Below are 22,774 nucleotides of genomic sequence, written 5' to 3' on the forward strand. Positions count from 1 at the left end.
TATTATAGAAAATTTGCAAAATAAAAAGATTGCAACAGCAAATTATTTATTTATGTTAAAGATTTATTTATTTATTTGAGAGAAAGAGAGAGAGAGATCATCCACCACTGGTTCACTTCCCAGATGGCTTCAATGGCTGGAGCTGGGCCGATCTGAAGCCAAGAGCCAGGAGCTTTTTCTGGGTATCCCACACGAGTGTATGGGCCCAAGGACTTGGGCCATCTTCTACTGCTTTCCCAGGCCATAACAGAGAGCTGAATTGGAAATGAAGCAGCTGGGACTTGAACCAGCACCCATATGGTATGCTGGCTCTGCAGGTGGTGGCTTTACCTGCTATGCCGCAGCACCACCCCCTACAGCAGCAAAATAAAAACTAGCTATTTTCCTAAACTCAGAAAATTATCAAAATACTGTTATATTTCCTTCTAGTATGTTTTGAAGCATTTAAATTTTATACTTGTAATTATATAAGCTTTTATATCTTGCTTTTTCCACATAATAAGAGCATTTTCACATTATCAAAAGTATCCATAAATACCTTTATGACTGCTCCTATATTTATATGCTGTGGCCTTTGATTACATATTGAAACGTGGTAGGGGGGTTTCCCCATGGTTATGAAGACATTGAGATGAACAGATACTTTTATCTGTCCTGATTTCCCTAGATAAAGTATCAACAATAGATTTTTAGATGAAAGGATTAAAATATTTCAAAGTTCTTTGATACTATAGTCATACTGTTCTCCAGAGAGGTTGTACCAAGTTCTCTGGTCAGAATTAACGCAAAACAAACTAGCACTGATTTGTCCCAACACTAGATAGGGCAAAGAAGTTGTCAAGAAACAGACCTAGGTAACTGTATTGAAAATTAGTCACTAAATTAAAGAGGTATTTCAAGTCCATGAGGACAGAACAAGGCAATAAATGAGACTAGGATAACAGATTAGCCATTTGGAAGGTGAAGAAAGTTAAATCTCCACCTTTTACCTTTTATTATGAAAACATATCCAGATATAGTGTTCTTGTTAAATTTCCATGGAACAGTCCCGCTACCGGCAATGGTAGTTACTCTGCATTAACCATTTCATAAGTAACAGCTATAACTAAAACTTCTGAACAAAATATTATTTTTTCAAAAAGATGCCTTGGAGAGTTGAAGCTTGATAGAAAGAAATATCACTGGGAGAAGTTCATGGTTTTTACTTCTTTTGGTTTAAGAGTAGTCTACACTTGGTGCTGGGTAGCTAAAAACTCAGATACAAAACTGATAGTCTTAATAACTCAGGAATCAGCAGGCAGAGATTGGAGTGACTGCACTAGCAATGAAGTGAAGAAGTGAAAGCTAGAAAGGAGAAATACAGAGAAAATGAGACCTCAAATTTCTGTGGATTAACTCAGTCCAAATTTCTGTTGACCCCTGACCCATGTATGTATAGGACTTCAGTTAGACAATAAAAGACAAAACCGAATAGAGATTTCACTAGTTGCCACTGCAAGGGGAACATAGCTCACATTTTCAGTGCGGTCAGGTAAATAAAACAAAATCAGAATCTTTGGAGTAATGTAATAGAGTACAAAATCTACAGTGTAGGAGGCACTGTGGCTCACTTGGTTAATCCTCCACCTGCAGTGTCGGCATCCAATATGGGCGCGGGCTCTTGTTCCCGTTGCTCCTCTTCCATTCCAGCTCTCTGCTGTGGCCCGGGAGGGCAGTGGAGGATGGCCCAAGTGCTTGGGCCCCTGCATCTGCATGGGAGACCAGGAAGAAGCACCTGGCTCCTGGCTTCGGATCGGCACAGCGCTGGCCGTAGCAGCCATTTGGAGAGTGAACCAACGGAATTGAAGACCTTTCTCTCTCTCTCTCTCTGTCTATAACTCTACCTGTCAAATTAAAAAAAAAATCTACAGTGTATCATCAGAATGTTCAATGTAAAATCCAAAAATAATTGACATATGAAGAAGCAGGAAAGAATGTCTCAAAAGAAGAGGAAATCATTGGAGGCAACCCTAAGATGACCCAGATATTAGATAAGAATTTTATATAAACTATTACAATTATACTCCTAAAGGAAAATATACTTGTTATGAGTGAAAAGATAAATCTCAGCAGAAAAACAAACTAAAAAGACTTGGAACAATATTTAAAATAATTTATTGGGTATACTAAGCAGTAGATTAGAGATAACAGAAGAGGTTTTGAACTTGAAGAAAGATCTGTAGAATTATGTAATCTGAAGAAAAGAGAGAAAAAAGTATTATAAAAATTAACAACTTAAGGGATCTGTGCGACAAAATTAAAAGCTCTAATATGGAAGTAAAGAGTGTCCAAGAGGGAGAGAGAGAAACAGGAAAAAAAAAAAAAAAAGCTTGAAGAAATAATGGCCAAAAACTTCCCCAATTTAGTGAAAATTATAACTACTGATTTGAAACCCTGAGTAAATCTCAAGCAGAATAAACGCAAAGAAAACTTTACCAAAGCACATCTAAGATTGTTGAACACCAAAAAAAAAAAAAAAAAAGATAACTTTGAAAGCAACCAAAGAAAAATGTACATTACAAATAGAGAACACTGATTCCAAGTATTTTGGACTTCTCAGAAAAAAGGGTGATCAAAAGACATTTGAATGGTATCTTTAAAGTGCTTTTTTAAAATCTCTGAATTTGTAACCAGTGAATTGTACCCATCAAATAACATATCCATGGAAAAAGCTAAGAACTTGTTGCTCGTAAAGCTGCACCGTAATAAATGCTAAGAGAAACTGGCCTGGCTGAAAGAAAATGAGACTGGTGAAACACTGAACCTTGAGATAGGAATGCAGAGTTTGGGAAATGGTAAACATGGGTAAATATAAGTAATTATTTTCTCCTTTCTTTAAAATACATGTGACTGCATAAAAAATAAAATAGCATTGTGGCACTTATAGTATTTGTGAGTGACTATAGATGACAATTCAAGCATAAATAACAGGTACTGACACTGTAACCAGGTGCATATGTTTTGTTTTTTTGTTTTTGTTTTTTAATTTTTTGACAGACAGAGTGGACAGTGAGAGACAGAGAGAAAGGTCTTCCTTTTTTGCCGTTGGTTCACCCTCCAATGGCCACTACGGCCGGCGCACAATGCTGATCCGAAGCCAGGAGCCAGGTGCTTCTCCTGGTCTCCCATGGGGTGCAGGGCTCAAGCACTTGGACCATCCTCCACTGCACTCCCTGGCCACAGCAGAGAGCTGGCCTGGAAGAGGGGCAACCGGGACAGGATCTGGCGCCCCGACTGGGACTAGAACCCAGTGTGCCGGTGCCGCAAGGTGGAGGATTAGCCTAGTGAGCCGCAGCGCCGGCTCCCAGGTGCATGTGTTTTAAGGAAAGTCTCACAGCACTAATTTTAAGTAGACAGTGAAAGGTTAATAGTGAAAACTAGTTCCTAGAACAAGATTTAAAATTTATTACCAAGATACAGATAAAAAGTAGATAAATTAAGAATTAATTTCTTTTTTAAAAATCATCTATCTAGAGAGGAAGAGGATTGATGGAACATCACCAAGAAAGGGAAAAAAAAAAACAGAAAATGAACAGAAAACGAATAAAAATGAACAGAAAACAAATAGTAAAATAGAAAATCTAACTCTACTATATATTAACAGTAATACCATTAACTGTTAATGGAGAAAACATTCCAATTAAAAGATCCAGAATACCAGAATGAATTTAAAAACATGATTCAAGGAGTTCCAAGATGGCAGAGTAGGGAGGGAGCTTACTGGTCTACCCAAGAGAAGATAGTTTAAAAGAAGTGGACAGGGAAGTCTCAGGGAAGAGTTAGGGAGAAAACAGCAGAGGAGGGACATGGTGGACCTATGTGGAGGGCATGGATGCCCACAACTGAGGACTCCAGCATCTGAGAGCCTACGCACCAGCGTTGGAAAGTGAGGTGAGACCAGACTGAAGCAGCCCAAGCCATTGGTGCTAAAGCTGCAGGAAGAGCCTAGAGGGAACCTGGCTTGGAGCCCCATGGGGGATAATGTACCTGCCAAACTAGAGGAGGAGAAAAAAAAAAAAAGAGGGACATGTTTCTCTCTGATCACTTTACAGCAGTGTCCTGTAACAAGCCCATAGAGCAGGCGCCATTTTGGACATACATAACAGCTGCATCAGCTCGTGTCCAAGCCCAGCAACCAGCTGAGTGGGGACTCCTAATTCTGGTGGGGAGAACTAACAGGGACCTGGGAGCTCGTGACTGTGGGAGGCTTCTGTGCCAGGACTATGAAAAAACTGAGGCTGTGTGAGAGGACTCATGGTGTGGCTGTGACTTTGGGAAGTCACTGTGGGAGACTCCACATGCTCAGGGCTTCTTGGTTACCTGGTGAGGGACATAGCTGTGGAATCTGAACTTACACTGAAGACTTTAAGATCCTTTGTGTGGTTCTTGGGGCAGAGCAGATGAATATTATACCCACTGGGGCTAGTGCTCAGGCACTGGTCTCTCTTTTTTTTTAATTTTTAATTAACAAATATAAATTTCCAAAGTACAGCTTATGGATTACAATGGCTTTTTCCATCCCAAAACTTCCCTCCCACTCGCAACCCTCCCAACTCCCACTCCTTCTCCCATTCCATTCACATCAAGATTCATTTTTAATTCTTTATATACAGAAGATCAATTTAGTATATATTAAGTAAAGATTTCAACAGTTTGCACCCACACAGAAACACAAAGTATAAGCTACTTGTCGCTCCCCCTCTTCGTGGAGGAACGACACAGGACCCTGTGCTGTTCTTTCGTCTGCTCGGCCCTCCCCGGGTTTGCTGCTGGTTCTTCCCGGGTTGGCTACTGTCCCTTCCACCTCCGTGGAAGGGCGGTTCCCCCTGGCCACTTTCCCCACTTCCGCAGGGGAGTGGCACACCACCGGCCGGCTCTCTCGGGGGCTGCACAGGTGTTCCCCTTAGGTGTTCCCCTTAGATGTTCCCCTTAGATGTTCCTGGTGCATGCCGTCTCTCTCCTCCTTTATAGTCCTCCTCTGCCAATCCCAACTCGGCTGCCCACACGCCGAGTACGCTGCTCTCCTCCAATCAGGAGCAAGTCCTACAGTTTATTGGCTGAACTGGAGGCAGCTGTGTAGAAGCTGTTTTCTCCTCTCCCAGCGCCATATTGTGGGAGAGCAGATGCATAGAATAAGTCTTAATTCCAGTAACAGTATAGTCCGAGTTGCTCCCCACACTACTGTTTGAGTACTAGTTATAGGATTAATTCACATTGTACAACACATTAAGGACAGAGATCCTACATAAGGAGTAAGTGCACAGTGACTCCTGTTGTTGACTTAACAAATTGACACTCTTGTTTATGGCATCAGTAATCACCCTAGGCTCTTGTCATGAGTTGCCAAGGCTATGGAAGCCTTTTGAGTTCGCTGACTCCGATCTTACTTAGACAAGGTCATAGTCAAAGTGGAAGTTCTCCCTTCAGAGAAAGGTACCTCCTTCTTTGATGGCCTGTTCTTTCCACTGGGATCTTGCTCACAGAGATCTTTAATTTAGGTGGTTTGGTTTTTTTTGTTTGTTTTTTGTTTTTGTTTTTTGTTTTTGCCACAGTGTCTTGGCTTTCCATGCCTAAAATACTCTCATGGGCTCTTCAGCCAGATCCAAATGCCTTACGGGCTGATTTTGAGTCCAGAGTGCTGTTTAGGACATCTGCCATTGTCGCTCCCCCATTCGTGGAGGAACGACACTGGACCCTGCGCTGTTCCTTTTGCCTGGCCCTTCCTGGGTTAGTTGCCGTTCCCTCACTTGTGGAGGAACCACACCGTCCCGGGTTAGCTGCCACTTTCCCCGCTTCCGCGGAGGAGCGGCACACCGCCGGCCGGCTCTCTCGGGGGCTGCTCAGATGTTCCTCAGATGTTCCCCGGTGCATGTTGTCTCTCTCCTCCTTTATAGTCCTCTTCCACCAATCCATGCTCTGTTGCCCACACGCCAAGCATGCTGCTCTCCTCCAATCAGGAGCAGGATCAGCTGCTGCTGCTTATCAGTCAAATTGGCGAGGCAGCTGCGTAGTTGTTTACTCCTCCCCAGCGCCATATTGTGGGAGATCAGATGCATAGAATTAGTCCTAGTTCCAGTAATTTAGTCTAGTCTCAGTTGCTCCCCACATGCCATTCTGTGAGTCTGCTGTGTATCCCACTTCTCATGATGGATCGTTCTCTCCCTTTTTGATTCTATCAGTTAGTGTTAGCAGACACTAGTCTTGTTTGTGTGATCCCTTTGACTCTTAGACCTATCAGTGTGATCAATTATGAACTGAAATTGATCACTTGGACTAGTGAGATGGCATTGGTACATGCCACCTTGATGGCATTGAATTGGAATCCCCTGGCACGTTTCTAACTCTACCATTTTGGGCAAGTCAGATTGAGCATGTCCCAAATTGTACATCTCCTCCCTCTCTTATTCCCACTCTTATATTTAACGGGATAACTTTTCAGTTAAATTTAAACACCTAAGAATAATTGTGTGTTAATTACAGAGTTCAACCAATAGTATTAAGTAGAACAAAAAAAAATACTAAAAGGGATAAAGTATTAAGTTGTTCATCAACATTCAGGACAAAGGCTGATCAAGTCACTGTTTCTCATAGTGTCCGTTTCACTTCAACAGGTTTCCTTTTTGGTGCTCAGTCAGTTGTAACCAATCAGGGAGAACATATGATATTTGTCCCTCTGGGACTGGCTTATTTCACTCAGCATGATGTGTTCCAGATTCCTCCATTTTGTTGCAAATGACCAGATTTCATTGTTTTTACTGCTGTATAGTGTTCTATAGAGTAAATGTCCCATAATTTCTTTATCCACTCTACTGTTGATGGGCATTTAGGTTGATTCCAGGTCTTAGCTATTATGAATTGAGCTGCAATAAACATTAAGGTGCAGACAGATTTTTTTTGTTTTCCAATTTAATTTCCTTTGGGTAAATTCCAAGGAGTGGGATGGCTGAGTTGTATGGCAGGGTTATATTCAGGTTTCTGAGGAATCTCCAGACTGACTTCCATAGTGGCTTTACCAGTTTGCATTCCCACCAACAATGGGTTAGTGTCCCTTTACCCCACATCTTTGCCAGCATCTGTTGTTGGTAGATTTCTGTATGTGAGCCATTCTAACCGGGGTGAGGTGAAATCTCATTGTGGTTTTGATTTGCATTTCCCTGATTGCTAGTGATCCTGAACATTTTTTCATGTGTCTGTTGGCCATTTGGATTTCCTCTTTTGAAAAATGTCTGTTGAGGTCCTTGGCCCATCTCTTTAGTGGGTTGTTTGTTTTGTTGTTGTGGAGTTTCTTGATCTCTGTATATTCTGGGTATTAACCCTGTATCAACTGCATAGTTTGCAAATATTTTTTCCCATGCTATCGGTTGCCTCTTAACTTTCCTGACTGTTTCTTTTGCAGTACAGAAACTTCTCAGTTTGATGCAATCCCAATTGTTAATTTTGGCCTTGACTGCCTGTGCCTCCGGGTTCTTTTCCAAGAAGTCTTTGCCTGTGCCTATATCTTTCAGGGTTTCTCCAATGTTCTCTAATAATTTGATGGTGTCGGGTCATAGATTTAGATCTTTAATCCATGTTGAGTGGATTTTTGTGTAAGGTGTAAGGTAGGGGTCTTGCTTCATGCTTCTGCACGTGGAAATCCCATTTTCCCAGCACCATGTATTGAATAGACTGTCCTTGCTCCAGGAATTGGTTTTAGATCCTTGATCAAATATAAGTTGGCTGTAGATAATTGGATTGCTTTCTGGTGTTTCTATTCTGTTCCATTGGTCTATCCATCTGTTTCTGTACCAGTACCATGCTGTTTTGATTACAGCTGCCCTGTAGTATGTCCTGAAATCTGGTATTGTGATGCCTCCTGCTTTGTTTTTGTTGTACAAGATTGCTTTAGCTATTTGAGATCTCCTGTGTCTTCATATGAATTTCACACTGGTCTCCTTTGAGGAGAGAAGCTCAGCTGAGCAGAATAAACTTCCCTTCTGATTAAAAAAAAAAAAAACAGGAAATTTACTGCACTGAACCTGGGTGTGTCAACTGAGACATGTCCTTCACCCTGGATAACTGAACAGAGCTCTCTGGCCACACCCACTACAAGTCTCTATATATACACGGAAAGCAGATCCTCCGTTTATCTACAGAGTTATAGTACAAAGATAAAATTTGCCACAGCAAAAAAAAAAAAAAAAAAAACGAAACCAACGAATATCTCCGCAAATACCAAACAACAAACACCAATTCAAGAAACAAAAATAAGGAAGACAACATGATGCCCCAAAAGAACACAACACTTCAATACTAGATTGTGAAGATGATGAGAAGGGAGAAATGCAAGAAATGGAATTCAAAAAATTGATCATAAAATTACATAGAAGTAATCAGAAGCAAACACATGAACTACTGAAATCCGTACAGGATATGAAAGAAAATTGCTTCCATGAAATTGAGATCTTAAAGAGAAATCAAAATGAAATGAAGAATTCAATAGAACAGATAAAAATGCAGTGGAAAGCCTTAACAGAATCAGTGAAGCAGAAGAAAGAATATTGGACTTAGAAGACAAAGCACAGGAAACTATTCAGTCAAATCAAAAATAACAAGAAATTAGAAAACTAATAAACTGCTGGGAATCTGCAAATGACCCAACATGCGGGTTCTAGGAGTTCCTTAAGGTGTGGAAAGACAGAAAGGATTAGAAGGCCTTTTTATTGAAATAGTAACAGAAAACTTCCCTAATTTGAAGAAACAAAGGGACATCCAAGTACAGGAAGCACATAGAACCCCTAATAGACATGACCAGAAAAGATCTTCACCATGACACATTGTAATCAAACTCACCACAATAAAACACAAACAAAAGATTTTAAAATGTGCATGAGAGAGACGCCAGACTACTTTCAGAGGATCTCCAATTAGACTCAAAGCAGACTTCTCATCAGAAGCCCTACAGGCTAGGAGAGAATGGCAAGATATATTCCAAGTCTTAAGAGAAAAATCTGTCGGGGCTGGTGCTATGGTGTAGCGGGTAAAGGCACTGCCTGCAGTGCCAGCACCCCATATGGGCACCGATTCGAGCCCCAGCTGCTCCACTTCCAATCCAGCTCTCTGCTATGGCCTGAGAAAGCAATGGAAGATGGCTCAAGTCCTTGGGCCCCTATACCCACGTGGGAGATCAGGAAGAAGCCACTGGCTCCTGGCTTTGGATCAGCACATCTCTGGCATTGTGGGAATTGGGGAGTGAATAAGAGGATGGAAGACTTCTTTCTCTCTCTGCTCTATTTTTTTTAAGATTTATTTATTTATTTGAAAGAGTTACAAGAGAGAGGAGAGGCAGAGAAACAAGCAGAAATTGAAAGAATTTGTCACCATCCATTCAGCCCTACGAAAGATGCTTAAGGATGTGCTGCACACAGAAACATGGTCATCACTACAAAAGAAGTTAAAGGAAGAAAATCTCTCAGTAAAAGTTGAAAGAAAATTCAAAGTAAAAAATAGGAATATTTTTTGAAAAATGGCAGGGCAAACTTGTTACTTATCAATAGTCACCTTGAATGTAAATGGCCTAAATTCTAGAGTTAAAAGACACAGACTGGCTAAATGGATTTAAAAAGAAAACCCATCTATTTTCTGCCTACAAGAAGCACATCTCACCAGCAAAGATGCATACAGACTGTAAGATAAAGGATGGAAAAAGATATTCCATGCCACCAGAAACCAAAAAAGAGCTGGGGTAGCCATTCTAATATCAGATAAAATAGACTTTAACACAAAAACTGTTAAAGGGACAAAGAAAGGCACCATGTAATGATTAAGGAATCAATTCCACAGGAAGATGTGAGTATTATAAATGTATATCACCTAATTACATGGCACCTGGCAATTTAAATGAAATGTTAAGGTGTCTAAAGGGAGACATAGACTCCAATACAATAGTAATGGGGGACTTTAATATCCCACTTCTAGCATTGGACAGATCAACCAGATAGAAAATCAGCAAGGAAATAGAGTTAATTGACACTGTAGATCAAATGGACCTAATAAATATCTGCATAACTTTTCATCCTACAGTTTCAGAATATATATTCTTCTCAGCAGTGCATGGAACTTTCTCTAGGATTGACCACAAACTAGACCATAAAGCAAGTCTTAGCAAATTAAAAAAAAATCATACCATGCATCTTCTCAGACCACAATGGAGTGAAGCTGGAAATCAGCAAACCAGGAATTTCTAGAACATATGCAAACACATGGAGACTGAACAGCATGCTCCTGAATGAACAGTGGGTTATAGAAGAAATCAAAAAATATCTGGAAACAAATGAAGATGACAACACAACATATCAACACCAATGGGATATAGCAAAAGCAGTGTTGAGTATAGTTTATAGCAATTATTGCCTATTCAAGAAAATGGAAAGGCACCAAATAAATTAGCCATCAATACATCTCAAGGATCTAGAAAAAAAACAGCAAACCAAACCCAAAACTAGTAGGAGAAAAGAAATAATTTAGAGAAGAAATCAACAAAATGGAATAAAAAATACAAAAGATCAGGAAAATGAAGAGCTGTTTTTTTGAAAAAATAAAAGTGGCACACCATTGGCCCAACTAGCCAATAAAAGAGAGAGAAGACCGAAATCATTAAAATTAGAGATGAAAAAGGAAATGTAACAACAGACACCAAAGAAATAAAAAGAATCATCAGAAATTGCTACAAAGAGCTTTATGCCAACAAATGGAAACCTAGAAGAAATGTATAGATTCATGGACACACAACCTACCTAAGTTGAGCCATAAAGACATAGAAGACCTAAACAGACCCTAATCAAGATGGAAATTGAATCAGTAATAAAGGCCCTCCCCACAAAGAAAAGCCCATGCCTGGATTGTTTCATTGCTGAATTCTACCAGACATTCAAGTAACAACTAACTCCAATTCTTCTCAAGTTATTCAAAACAATTGAAAGGGAGGGGATCCTTCCAAATTATTTCTATGAAGCCAGCAACACCTTAATTCCTAAATCTGAAATAGATGCAACAAAGAAAATTACAGACCAATTTCCCTGATGAACATAGATGCAAAAATCCTCAACAAAACTCTAGCCAATCGAATCCAACAACACATCATTAAGATCACCCACCCAGACTAGGTGGGATTTATCCCTGGTATGCAGGGATGGTTCAACATTCATGAATCAATCAGTATGATGCATCACATTAACAAACTGCAGAACAAAAACCATATGATTATCTCAATAGATGCAGAGAAAGCATTTGATAAAACACAACACCTTTTCATGATGAAAACTCTAAGCAAATTGGGTAAAGAGGGAACATTCCTCAATATAATCAAAGCAATTTATGTAAAACCCATGGCCAGCATCATATTGAATGGGGAAAAGTTGAAAGCATTCCCACTGAGATCCGATACTAGACAGGGCTGCCCACTCTCACCATTGCTATTCAATATAGTCTTGGAAGTTTTAGCCAGAGCTGTTAGGCAAGAAAAGGAATTCAAAGGGATACAAATTGGGAAAGAGGAAGTCAGACTATCTCTATTTGCAGATGACATGAATCTGTATAAAGGGGATCCAAAAGACTCCACTAAGAAATTATTAGAACACATAGAAGAGTTTGGTAAAGTAGCAGGATATAGTCAGTACACAAAAATCAATAGCCTTTGTATATGCAAACAATGCCAAGGCTGAGATTGAGCTTCTAAGATCAATCTCATGCACAATAGCTACAAAAAAAATCAAATACCTTGGAATAAATTTAACCTAGGATGTCAAAGATCTCTACTATGAGAATTACAAAACATTAAAAAAAGAAATAGAACAAGATACAAAAAAAAAAATGGAAAAATCTTCCATGTTCATGGATTGGTAGAAATAGTATCATCAAAATGTCCATTCTTCTGAAAGCAATTTACAGATTCAATGAGATACAGTCAAAATACCGAAGACATCCTTCTCAAATATAGAAAAAATGATTCTAAAATTCATATGCTAACACAGGAGACCTTGAATAGCTAAAGCCATCTTATACAACAAAAACAAAGCCAGAGGCATCACAATACCAGATTTCAAGACATACTACCAGGCAGTTATAATCAAAACAGCCTGGTACTGATACAAAAATAGATTGATAGACCAATGGAATAGAAACACAAGGAATCAATCCAAACATCTACAACCAACTTGCATTTGACCAAGGAGCTAAAACCAATCTCTGGAGCAAGGACAGTCTCTTCAACAAATAGTGTTGGGATAACTGGATATCCACATGCAAGACTATAAAGCAAGAACCATACCTTACACCTTAAACAAAAATCTACTCAAAATGGATTAAAGATCTAAATCTATGAACTGACACCATCAAATTATTAGAGGACATCGTAGAAACCCTGGAAGATATTGGCACAGGCAAAGACTTTTTGGAAAAGACCCCAGAGGCACAGGCAGCCAAAGCCAAAATTAACAAATGGGATTATATCAAATTGAGAAGTATCTGTATAGCAAAAGAAGCACTCAATGAAATTGAAGAGCCAACCAACAGAATGGGAGAAATTATTTGCAAACTATGCAGTTGATACAGGGTTAATAATCAGAATATACAGAGATCAAAAAACTCTACAACAACAAAACAAACAACCCAGTTAAGAGAGGGACCAAGGACTTAAACAGACATTTTTCTTTTTTTAAAATTTTTTTTTATTTGACAGATAAAGTTAGTGAGAGTGAGAGACAGAGAGAAAGGGCTTCCCTCCTTTGGTTCACCCCCCAAATGGCTGCTATGGCCAGAGCTATGCCGATCCAAAGGCAGGAGCCAGGTGCTTCCTCCTGGTCTTCCATGCAGGTGCAGGGGCCCAAGCATTTGGGCCATCCTCCACTGCCCTCTCGGGCCACAGCAGAGAGCTGGACTGGGAGAGGAGCAACTGGGACTAGAACCCAGCGCCGATATGGGATGCCGGTGCCGCAGGCAGAGGATTAACCAAGTGAGCCACAGCACCAGCACCCAGACATTTTTTTTTTTTGACATGCAGAGTTATAGAGAGACAGAGAGAGTTATAGACAGAGAGAGACAGAAAGGTCTTCCTTCCATTGGTTCACTCCCCTAATGGCCGCTATGGCCGGCGCTCTGCTGATCCGAACCAGGAGCTGGGTGCTTCCTCCCAGTCTCCCATGCAGTTGCAGGGACCCAAGCACTTGGGTCATCCTCCACTGCCCTCCCGGGCCACAGCAGAGAGCTGAACTGGAAGAGGAGCAACCGGGACTAGTACCCGACGCCCCAACCGGGACTAGAACCCAGGGTGCTGGCGCCAAGGCAGAGAATTAGCCAATTGAGCCATGGCGCCGGCCCCCAGACATTTTTCAAAAGAGGAAATCCAAATGGTCAACAGACACATGAAAAAATGTTCAGGATGACTAGCTGTCAGGGAACAGCAAATCAAAGCCACAATTAAGTTTTACCTCATCCCATTTAGAATGGCTTTCATACAGGAATCAACAAACAACAAATGCTGGAGAGGATGTGGGGAAAAAGGTACCTTAATCCACTGTTGGTGGGAATGTAAACTGGAAAAACCACTATGGAAAGAAAGTATGGAGATGTCTCAAAAATCTGAATATAGACCCACCTTTTGACCCAGCTATCCCATTCCTAGGAATTTAACCAAGGGAAATGGTATCAGTAAACAAAAGGGTTAACTGTACCTCCATGTTTATTGCAGCTCAATTCACAATAGCTGAGACATGGAATCAACCTAAATGCCCATTAACTGAAGACTGAATAAAGAAATTATGGGAAATGTACACTATGGAATACTATGCAGCTGTAAAAAAAAAGGAAATCCAGTCACTTGCAACAAAAATGGATGAAACTGGAAACACCACACTTAGGGAAATAAGCGTGGCCGAAAGGGACAAATATCATATGTTCTCCCTGATCTGTGAGAACTATTAGAGCAACTAAAATGAAAGCTGTGTGAGTAAAATTGACACTTTGAAAAGGGATGATTTGAACTGCCCTTGTCTTAACTGTCAAGGAACAGTTTTTGTTGTTTTGGTTTTTTTTGTTTTTGTTTTTCTTTCTTTTTTTTTTTTTTTTTTTGACAGGCAGAGTGGACAGTGAGAGAGAGAGACAGAGAGAAAGGTCTTCCTTTTGCCGTTGGTTCACCCTCCAATGGCCGCCGCGGCCGGCGCGCTGCGGCCGGCGCACCGCGCTGATCCGATGGCAGGAGCCAGGAGCCAGGTGCTTTTTCCTGGTCTCCCATGGGGTGCAGGGCCCAAGCACCTGGGCCATCCTCCACTGCACTCCCTGGCCACAGCAGAGGGCTGGCCTGGAAGAGGGGCAACCGGGACAGAATCCGGCGCCCCGACCGGGACTAGAACCCGGTGTGCCGGCGCCGCTAGGCGGAGGATTAGCCTAGTGAGCCGCGGCGCCGGCCTGTTTTTGTTTTTCTTTATACTATTTGTTGAACGCAATGTAAATTGAAAATAGATCTCAGGGGTCGGTGCCGTGGCATAGCAGGTAAAGCTGCCGCTTGCAGTGCCGGCATCCCATATGGGTGCCAGTTCTAGTCCCAGCTGCTCCACTTCTGATCCAGCTCTCTGCTGTGGCCTAAGAAAGCAGTGGAGGATGGCCCAAGTCTTTGGGCCCCTGCACCTGTGTGGGAGACCTGGAAGAAGCTCCTGGCTCCTAACTTCAGATCAGTGCAGCTCTGACCATTGCGACCAATTGGGGAGTGAACCAGTGGATGGAAGACCTCTCTTTCTGCCTCTCCTTCTCTTTCTGTGTAACTCTGAATTTCAAATAAAAAATAAATCTGAAAAAAATCAGAAAAAATACATCTTAGTAAAAAATAAGAGTGGGAATAAAAGAGGGTGGAGGAAGTTTGTAACTGTAAAGTTGTATAGTTCTGCATACTTTCCTACAGATTACTTCTAAGGGTACAGTTTAAAAGCTTGTCATAGGACTCTAAATCTCATTAAGCGTGGCGGTAAAAATGCCATCTTAATTGTTAAAGTGATCATATGTGTTAAAGTGAATATATAGATAGTAATAAGTGTTAAAGTGATCATATAAATAGGATCAAGTGCATGGTAATAATAATAGTATTATAAAGGAGAGAATGTTCCAACATAGGGAGCAGTCCACACAGCAGACTCATAGATTGACAATCATTTTAAGTAACACTCTGACCTCAGAATCAGCCCTTAAGGCTTTCTGGTCTGGCTGAAAATCCAGTGAGAGCATTTCAGGCATGGAAAGCCAAGACAATGTGGCAAAAAAATGCTCTACATGAAGGATCTCTGTGAGACCCCAGTGGAAAGAAGGGGCCATCAAAGAAGGATGTACTTTGTTCTAAAGGGAGGAGAGGACTTCTACTTTGCTTATGGCCTTGTCCAAATACTGAAGGAGTTCATGGACTCAAAAGGCTTCCATAGCCTAGGCAGCTCATGTCAAGAGCCTCAGGTGGTCACTGACGTCATACGTAAGAGTGTTAATTATTCAATTAGCAACAGGAGTCACTGTGCACTAACTCCCCATGCAGGACCTCTGTCCTCAATGAGTTGTTTTATGAGAGGTAACTGTAAAACTAGTTCTCAGTTTTTTGGGGGTGTGTGTGTGTGTGTGTGTGCATGCACACAAATTGTTGAAATCTTTACTTATTATAGAGTTGGTCTTCTGCTTACAAAGTTAATTAAAAATGAATCTTAATGGAAAATGGGACTGGCAGGGGTAGAGGGAGGAGGAGGAGGGGTGAGAGTGTGGATGAGAGGGCAGATATGGTGGGAAAAATAACTATATTCCTAAAGTTGTACTTTTGAAATTTGTATTCGTTTAAAAATAAATTTTAAAAAATGTTAAAAATGATTCAAATAAATACCTTCTATAAGAAACACATTTTTAAATGACACAATAGTTTGAAAGTAATTAGATGTGAAATAGATATGTAATAAAACAGTAAGCACAGTAAGGGCAGAGTGGCTGCGTTAATAGAAGACACGTAGACTTGAAGACAACGGATGACCAGAGATAATCTGGTAAGGCTGAGGGTTAAGGTTGGCATTAGGGTTGGAGTTGGAGTTGGAATTAAGGTGAGGGTTGGGGTTGGAGTTGAGGTTGGGGTGAGGGTTGGAATAGGGGTTAGGATGAGCATTGTTGGTTTGGGGTAAGGGAGAGGGTTGGGGTTATGGTGGGGTTAATGTTAGGGTGAGGGCTGGATTTGGGGTGAGGGTTAGGGTTAGGGTTAAGGTTGGCAATGGAGTTAGGGTGAGGGTGAGGGTTGGGTTGGGGTGAGGGTGAGGATTGGGGTTAGGATTGTGGTTGGGGTTGGAGTCAATATTACGGATAGAATGAGGGTTGTGGTTGTGGTTGGAGTTAATGTTAGGGTTAGGGTAAGGGTTGGAGTTGGGTGGAAGGTGAAGATTAGGGTCAGGGTTAGGGTGAGGGTTGGGGTTGGGTGGAGGGTGAGGGTTAGGGTTAGGGTTACAGTTAGAGTCTCTCCAGGGATAGGGTTTCCCATGCCCACACCATCCTAATCAGCTTCTGCCTGACACCTTATTTTACTTCAGTCTTTTTTCCTTTGTGGAGCTCTAAGCCCAAGTGAGGTTAGGACAGTAAAGGAAGCTTCTTTCCTTGCTGGACATGGTGTCAGTGACTGTCAGGACAGCTTGATAATGGCCGTGTCCTGTGGGTATATTGTAAAGGGGAGAAGGATGGAGAAATTATTCCCCCAGTAACAAATGGTTGATTGCTTATATCATTTCCAATGACTTATTCTTTGTAAAGTAAAAGATGTTTAGGGAATTTCTACATGGATTTTTGGACTGTTTCTCCCACGAATAAGCAATTTTATCTGAGACTATTTCAGAACCCCAAATTAAAAAGTATTGAGCAAGAATTTGTACTCCAAAAAAGGCAAGAGAAAAGCAAGTTCAATAACAGGATTTTATTTTTCTTTCTTGGCTAGAAAAGCCAGAACAAGTGGTGTGCTGCTCCTGTTCACTTGTTCAGCCCCTGGATAAACAGAAGACCCCCTTTCCACTTGGGTAGCCATTCACAGATATGGTCTTGTGTTTCCTTAACCACAGGAACTCAGAGGGAGAGGAGCACCTGCACACGCGGACCCTGCGATTGCCATTCACCTTCATCACAGGTGAGGCCATCCTGTATGAGAGCAGTCTCCCGAATGCCCTGACCACCCTCCCAGCCAGGAGGAAGACTAAGGCAAGGAAGGGTTCGCCAACTGTCCAGGTGTGTCCAGGCTCTCTCCTTGGAGCCACGATGGAGCAAGACGAATCCATGCACTTGTCCTGCATTAACCAAGCTCCTCAGAGCTCATCCTTGGAGAGGCAGGGGTCTGATGGCAGACATGAGGACAAGGAAGCCAAAGAGGAGGAAGAGGGCAGCTCCCTCCTGACCCTCATCGATACCCTGCTTGGGAAGGACAGGGAAGAACAGCCTGACCTCTGCTCCACCCTCCAGCACCTGGGGGTCACCGACTTCAACCAGCATTTGTGGGAAGAAAACCTTCTCAGAGCTGACTTGGACCCTGCAGGGACCAGTCTGGGGTGGGGCTGCCTCAAGGAGAAGGAAGCCCTTTTTCATGACCTTGGGAACGTCAGCCCGCCACCACCAACCAGCATGTCTTCACAGACCCTGAAGTCCCCATTTTCTCAGAGTTCAGGCCAGCTGGCCACAGAAGTGACTCCACCACAGAATCTGGCCACAGTGCCCAATTCTGTTCAAGCACTTCCCCATAATTCTGTCACCACTGGTCCCACTCACCCTGGCCCCACAGTCCAGAGGCCCCTCCAGAGCCCTCCACAGTGGGGGCCTTGGCATAGCCAGGCAGCACCTGTAACCATCAGGATATGCCAGAAATCAACAATATGTGACAACTCACTGCCTGAGACCTCTAGCCCCAGACAGATGGCCCAGGTACTTCAGCCAAGCTGCATACCTTCACTCTCTTTAGGAGAAAATGTCCCTGGTCACCTGGCTCAGACAGGTCCTGGTGTTCTGGATTTTTGCAAAGAATCTATTCCCTGGATTGCACCCCACACTGGTCAATGTCAGGAACCCTTGAGCACTTCAGACCTCACCTGTATCAGATCATGTGGCAGCCACTCCTTGGACAGCATTTGGGATTGCCCTATCCAAGTCCCTCCAGATATGGTCCCTATGGAAATGGCAGCAGGACAGAACCAACCTGATCCTTTCAGCCACCTGAGGGTGGTCAGCCCGTGCCTTCCAAGGGCTGAGCTAGATAGTAGCTCTCCTCCCAGTGGGTATAGGAATCAGCCCCTATCTGTGCACACAGCAGCAGAGGAGACAACAGGAAGTCAGGAGTACCCACCCCATTCCCTGGGGATGAGGCAGCTTCCCAGGGCCCCTGCCTGTCCTTCTCAGGCACAACCACATGGACCCTCAGCTACACAGGGATTTTATAGTCCAAGACCTGGCCCTGCCACCAAGCAGCAGCAGTGGGTGCAGGTAGAGCTGACCCAGGAGCTCTGTGGGCAGGTGAGTAAAGGGGTTACAAATGTCCAGCTCCCACCTGGCTGCCTGAGAGACTCCACTGCCCAAGCCCCTCAGCCAATTCCCTTCCCCTCCCCTGACTCCAACAGTGGCTCTCCCAACACAGGTGGTGGCTGTCACAGTGCCCAACAGAGCCTGTATGATGGACCAAAGATAGGCCATGGGGGCCACCAGTCTGACCCTGCCCTCCCAGCCCTACCCAGCCATTCATATCCATGCAGGGCATCCAACTCCATGTAGGTGCTGGCAGGTGGAGTTCCGGAGCCCTCAGGGAGGAATGTTCCACCACACCAACCAAGTGCATAGCTGCCAACAAATCTGGATATGTCAGGGCCTCTGCCTAGCCTGCCAGTGTAGGAAAGGATGATGGAGCTGGCCAGCTAGACCTGGGCTCAAGTAAGTGCTGTGGGGCTTCAACAGGGACACGTGGAGGGAATGCAGCAGATCACCGTCACTGCTGGTCACCTGAAGCCAGGGATTCCCCCTAGGAGGAGTCTGGTTATGAGCTGATAGACTCAGCAGCTACCCTCTCCCACATTATTGCCTACTGGGCCTTAACTGAGCCATTTTGACACCTGTGTATAATTTAGCTCAGCTTTGGGCCCCCGGAGCTTTAATCTGTCATAGGAATGTGAATTCAGCATCCATTTCTACCCCTTTCAACCCTGCCCTGCCTCGCCTCATCTTGCATCACCACTTCTTCTGCCTTAGCAGCTTCCTGAGTAAGCACTTCTCATTGACCAGGTGCTATCAGGGCTCAAGTTCCCCCACACACGTGAAGTCTTCAGGTAACCCCGACTGTCTCCCCTAAATGCAGCTTTTGGTGGAAATCACAGAATCCCCTGCCACCTACAGAGTTCTGGATGAAGTAGGTTTTCATATGGTAGGGATGCCCTCAGAGCTAAGCAGGAATGCAGGGCTGTTTTCCTGGATCCCCCTAACAGTGCCCCCCCCCCATGCTGGTAGCCATGTTCTGAGGCCTGTTGCACACTGCTGTGTTTTTGCCCCTTTACTGTTACCTTCCAGCCTGGAGATCCATGCATGCCTCACCCCAATGCTTTGTTTTCCATCTACTACAAGACTGTAAGTTCGAAAGACCTGTTAGACTTAACTGAAACCAAAGTAAATAGATTCCGAACTGAATTCTTCAAAATTTCTTTTAAAGAAAAGATTTATTTATTTGTTTTAAAGACAGAGTAACAGAGCAAGAGAGGGAGAGACAGAGAAATCTTCGATCCGCTGGTTCACTCCCCAAATGGCCACAACAACTGATTGGGGCTGGGCCAGGCCGAAGCCAGGACCATCCAGATCTCCCATGCGGGTACAGGGACCCAAGTACTTGGGCCATCTTCCACTGATTTCCCAGGTGCATTAGCAGGGAGCTGGATCGAAAGTGGAGGAGTTGAGACTCAAACAATGCCCTCACAGGATGCCAGACTCACAGGCAGTGGCTTAACCTGCTATGCCTCACTAGCCTCATAAAGCTTCCCAAAATTTCATCTTTTATCAGCAAGTATCAATGTTAGAGTCTTTGAACTATCCCTTTTCCTCTCCTTTGGGTAATTATGGTCTCAGTGTTTTCCATTTTTCTAATGGCAGTGTTACCAAAACAAAGTGCACAGCAGCATGGCACTCAGTTACAGACCCAAAAGGAAGGACACTTTGATCCAGATTCTGACTTAGGAAGGGTGTCATGTTTTACACCCATGTCTGTGGAGGTGCTTTGAGGCCTTAACTGCTGCCAGTTTCCTTCAGAATTGAAGTATCTTAAGCTTTCAGGTTTCTGGGTAAATATTTAACCTTCTTCTAAGTGTATAGTTAGATTTATGTGAAAGTGTAATCACTAGATCCCAAATATATGCTTTTCAACTTCTTTTAACTCAGTGCACTTTATACTCAAGGAGAAATAATCAGAATGATCTTTTCTTTAAAAATAATGAGATCATAGGAAAGTGACATAAGGGGCATAACACCATCCACACGTTCTCATGTCCACCTGGAAGGGGTCCCGGAAACATGTCATTTGGCAGCCACATGTTCAAACTCATACTGAGGCTCCACACCAGTTATGGGTGCATGAGGCCTCCTATTCACAATGAAGATCACCCAGATGCGCAGGGCAGAGGTCACTGGACACGTTGATTCTTACACCACAGTGAGATGCTGATGGATGCAGGAGAAGGGGTGAGTGGTCCTTTGGGGCTCATCTTCAGCCAGTACCCTGTATACCAGATAAGTGAGTGATCTGTATTACCAATGTGCAGGAGGGCCAGTATCCAATCTGAGAAAAAGGCAGAGGGATGTTGTTGCTTGGAGGATCCAGAAAATAGTATGCCCTTGGAAATGGTACATGGGGCCTCAGTCTCACAGAAGCTTGAAAGAAAAGAGGTTGGTGAAGTTCTGAGCACCACCGCCAGCCACCTTATGTAAAGGACTCAGAATCGGCTTTCAGCCCCACTTCCTTCCTAACATGGCAGAACCGGGAACTCTGTTTAGGAGCTAAAATGGACCCCGGATGCCATCAAGTATGGCATGGAGACAGGCAAGACCCGTTGGCTGGGCCCACCTCACCCACTCAAGAGTATCACAAAAGTCAGGCACGTAGGAGATGCATAGTGAGTATTTGTTCTGTGTGTGAATGAGTGTATAAATGAATAAGGAAGCCACAGAATTAATGCACAGAAGACAGAAGGATTTGCCCAGTACAGACCCCAGCTGGAGGACTCTTCCAATGCCCTCTTTCCACTTGGTGGAAATTGCTGACCTGTGCATTGTGGAGGAGAAAGAGGAAAACCATTTGTGCTCGTCTTTCAGCAGAATCCAAGATCTGTTGGTTGGTGATGTTTTTTATGAGTGGAAGTCTGCCACATTGGACCCTTAAGCCCAAAATGCTGAGACATCTAAAGCCATATAGTGTGACAAAGAGGAGTGAAAGACAAAATGTTCATCAACAAATGCTTTAGTTTCTTTCTCAGACCAAGAAGTGCAGCCTTCCGTGGCAGAGTAGAGTGAGACCCTCTAGCCTCATGCAGAAGCTGAACATGGGCAGCCTTGTGCCTAACAGCCAATGGTTTGGATGGAGTGCTTTTTATGTCTTTCTGTGCCCTCCTCTGTGTCCAAGTGTTTACTGACATGAATAGTGCATATGCCTGAACACCCTGAAGCCAGTCAATGTGAAGAGCTTTCCTTCTATGGTATTTTCTGGTCACAACTGTCTAAAACTGCTCAAGTGCTTGTATGTGAAGGGCACATACATTACATGCTTGTAACAATATGCACATCACATTTCTCCATGTTACTTGGTTATCCCTGTGGACTGGAATAAAACACTGAGAATCAACACACAGTCCACAAAACATGTCTGATGTTTCATATTGCAGAATAGCAAATCACCTTCAAAATTAGTAGATTAAAGCAACACTTACCTGTTCATGATTCTACAATATGGACTGGAATCAGTTGGGTGGTTCTTCTGCTGGGCTTATGTGGTCATTCATGTGGCTGTAGCCATTTGACAATTCAGCTGGAGCTGGGTATGGCTTCACTAGCATGTCTAGCAATTTGATGGTGTCAGCTGGGTTCCTCAGTTCCTCTCCTGTGGCCTCTCCAACAGGAGACCCAGGATCTCTTTATGGTGACATGCTCTGAGAAGGCAAGCTGTGGTATGCAGCTGCTTAGCAAGCCTCTGGACAGGTAACCCCCACTGGTCATCCCAAGTCACTTGCCCAAGACCAAATTCAAAGTCTAGGGCAGTACACAGGAATGTAAATAAAGGCAGGGGGACTTCATTGGGACCCATTAACAGGTGTACCCGACCAGCAATGCAGTTGGGAGCAGTCATCTCCAGCCGTCAGATGAGTTGGTGTCTGTCATACCCATTTGAGCATGGATTGTTTGGAACTCACCCCAGGTAATGTCTTACAGGGACAAGCCTACAAGAGTCTATTTAACACACCTTGTGGCTGGGCTGTTCCTCCAATTCAGGAACCAGGAGTAGGAGAACAAGAAAGGGAGAGAGGCTCTGTCCTGTGTTTCGCTGTGGCTGAGTTTGGGCACAGATCTCTGTGCACACACCCCAGCACCTCTACCCCTTTCTTTCTCCAGAGCACAAGGCCCCTCCCACTGCCCCAACCAGTGCCAGAACCTTGCTCAGTCTCCTCACTCCCCTATTGACATCTGGGTAAGAAGTCAGGAG

The 22,774-nt window shown here is 43.3% G+C and overlaps 1 protein-coding gene across 8 annotated transcripts in view; it reads left to right on the forward strand.

Annotated features, from left to right (window-relative positions):
• The window catches only part of LOC100358544 (aryl hydrocarbon receptor), a 59,494-nt gene that overhangs the window by 33,169 nt on the left and 3,551 nt on the right, over nucleotides 1-22,774 (forward strand). For 6 of the 8 annotated variants that reach the window (XM_070071710.2, XM_070071712.2, XM_089330389.1 and 3 more), the window contains one exon: nucleotides 17,130-21,999. In XM_070071710.2, coding sequence (XP_069927811.1) covers nucleotides 17,130-18,819 — 1,690 coding nt within the window. In that variant the 3' untranslated portion in view covers nucleotides 18,820-21,999. Of the gene's footprint in view, nucleotides 1-17,129; nucleotides 22,000-22,774 lie in introns of those variants that run through there. The other 2 variants (XM_089330390.1, XM_089330391.1) reach the window with 1 other exon arrangement.

Source organism: Oryctolagus cuniculus, chromosome 4 (assembly GCF_051225735.1).
Source record: "Oryctolagus cuniculus isolate XC-2025 breed Fujian yellow rabbit chromosome 4, ASM5122573v1, whole genome shotgun sequence".
In the NCBI taxonomy this organism is placed as follows: domain Eukaryota; kingdom Metazoa; phylum Chordata; class Mammalia; order Lagomorpha; family Leporidae; genus Oryctolagus; species Oryctolagus cuniculus.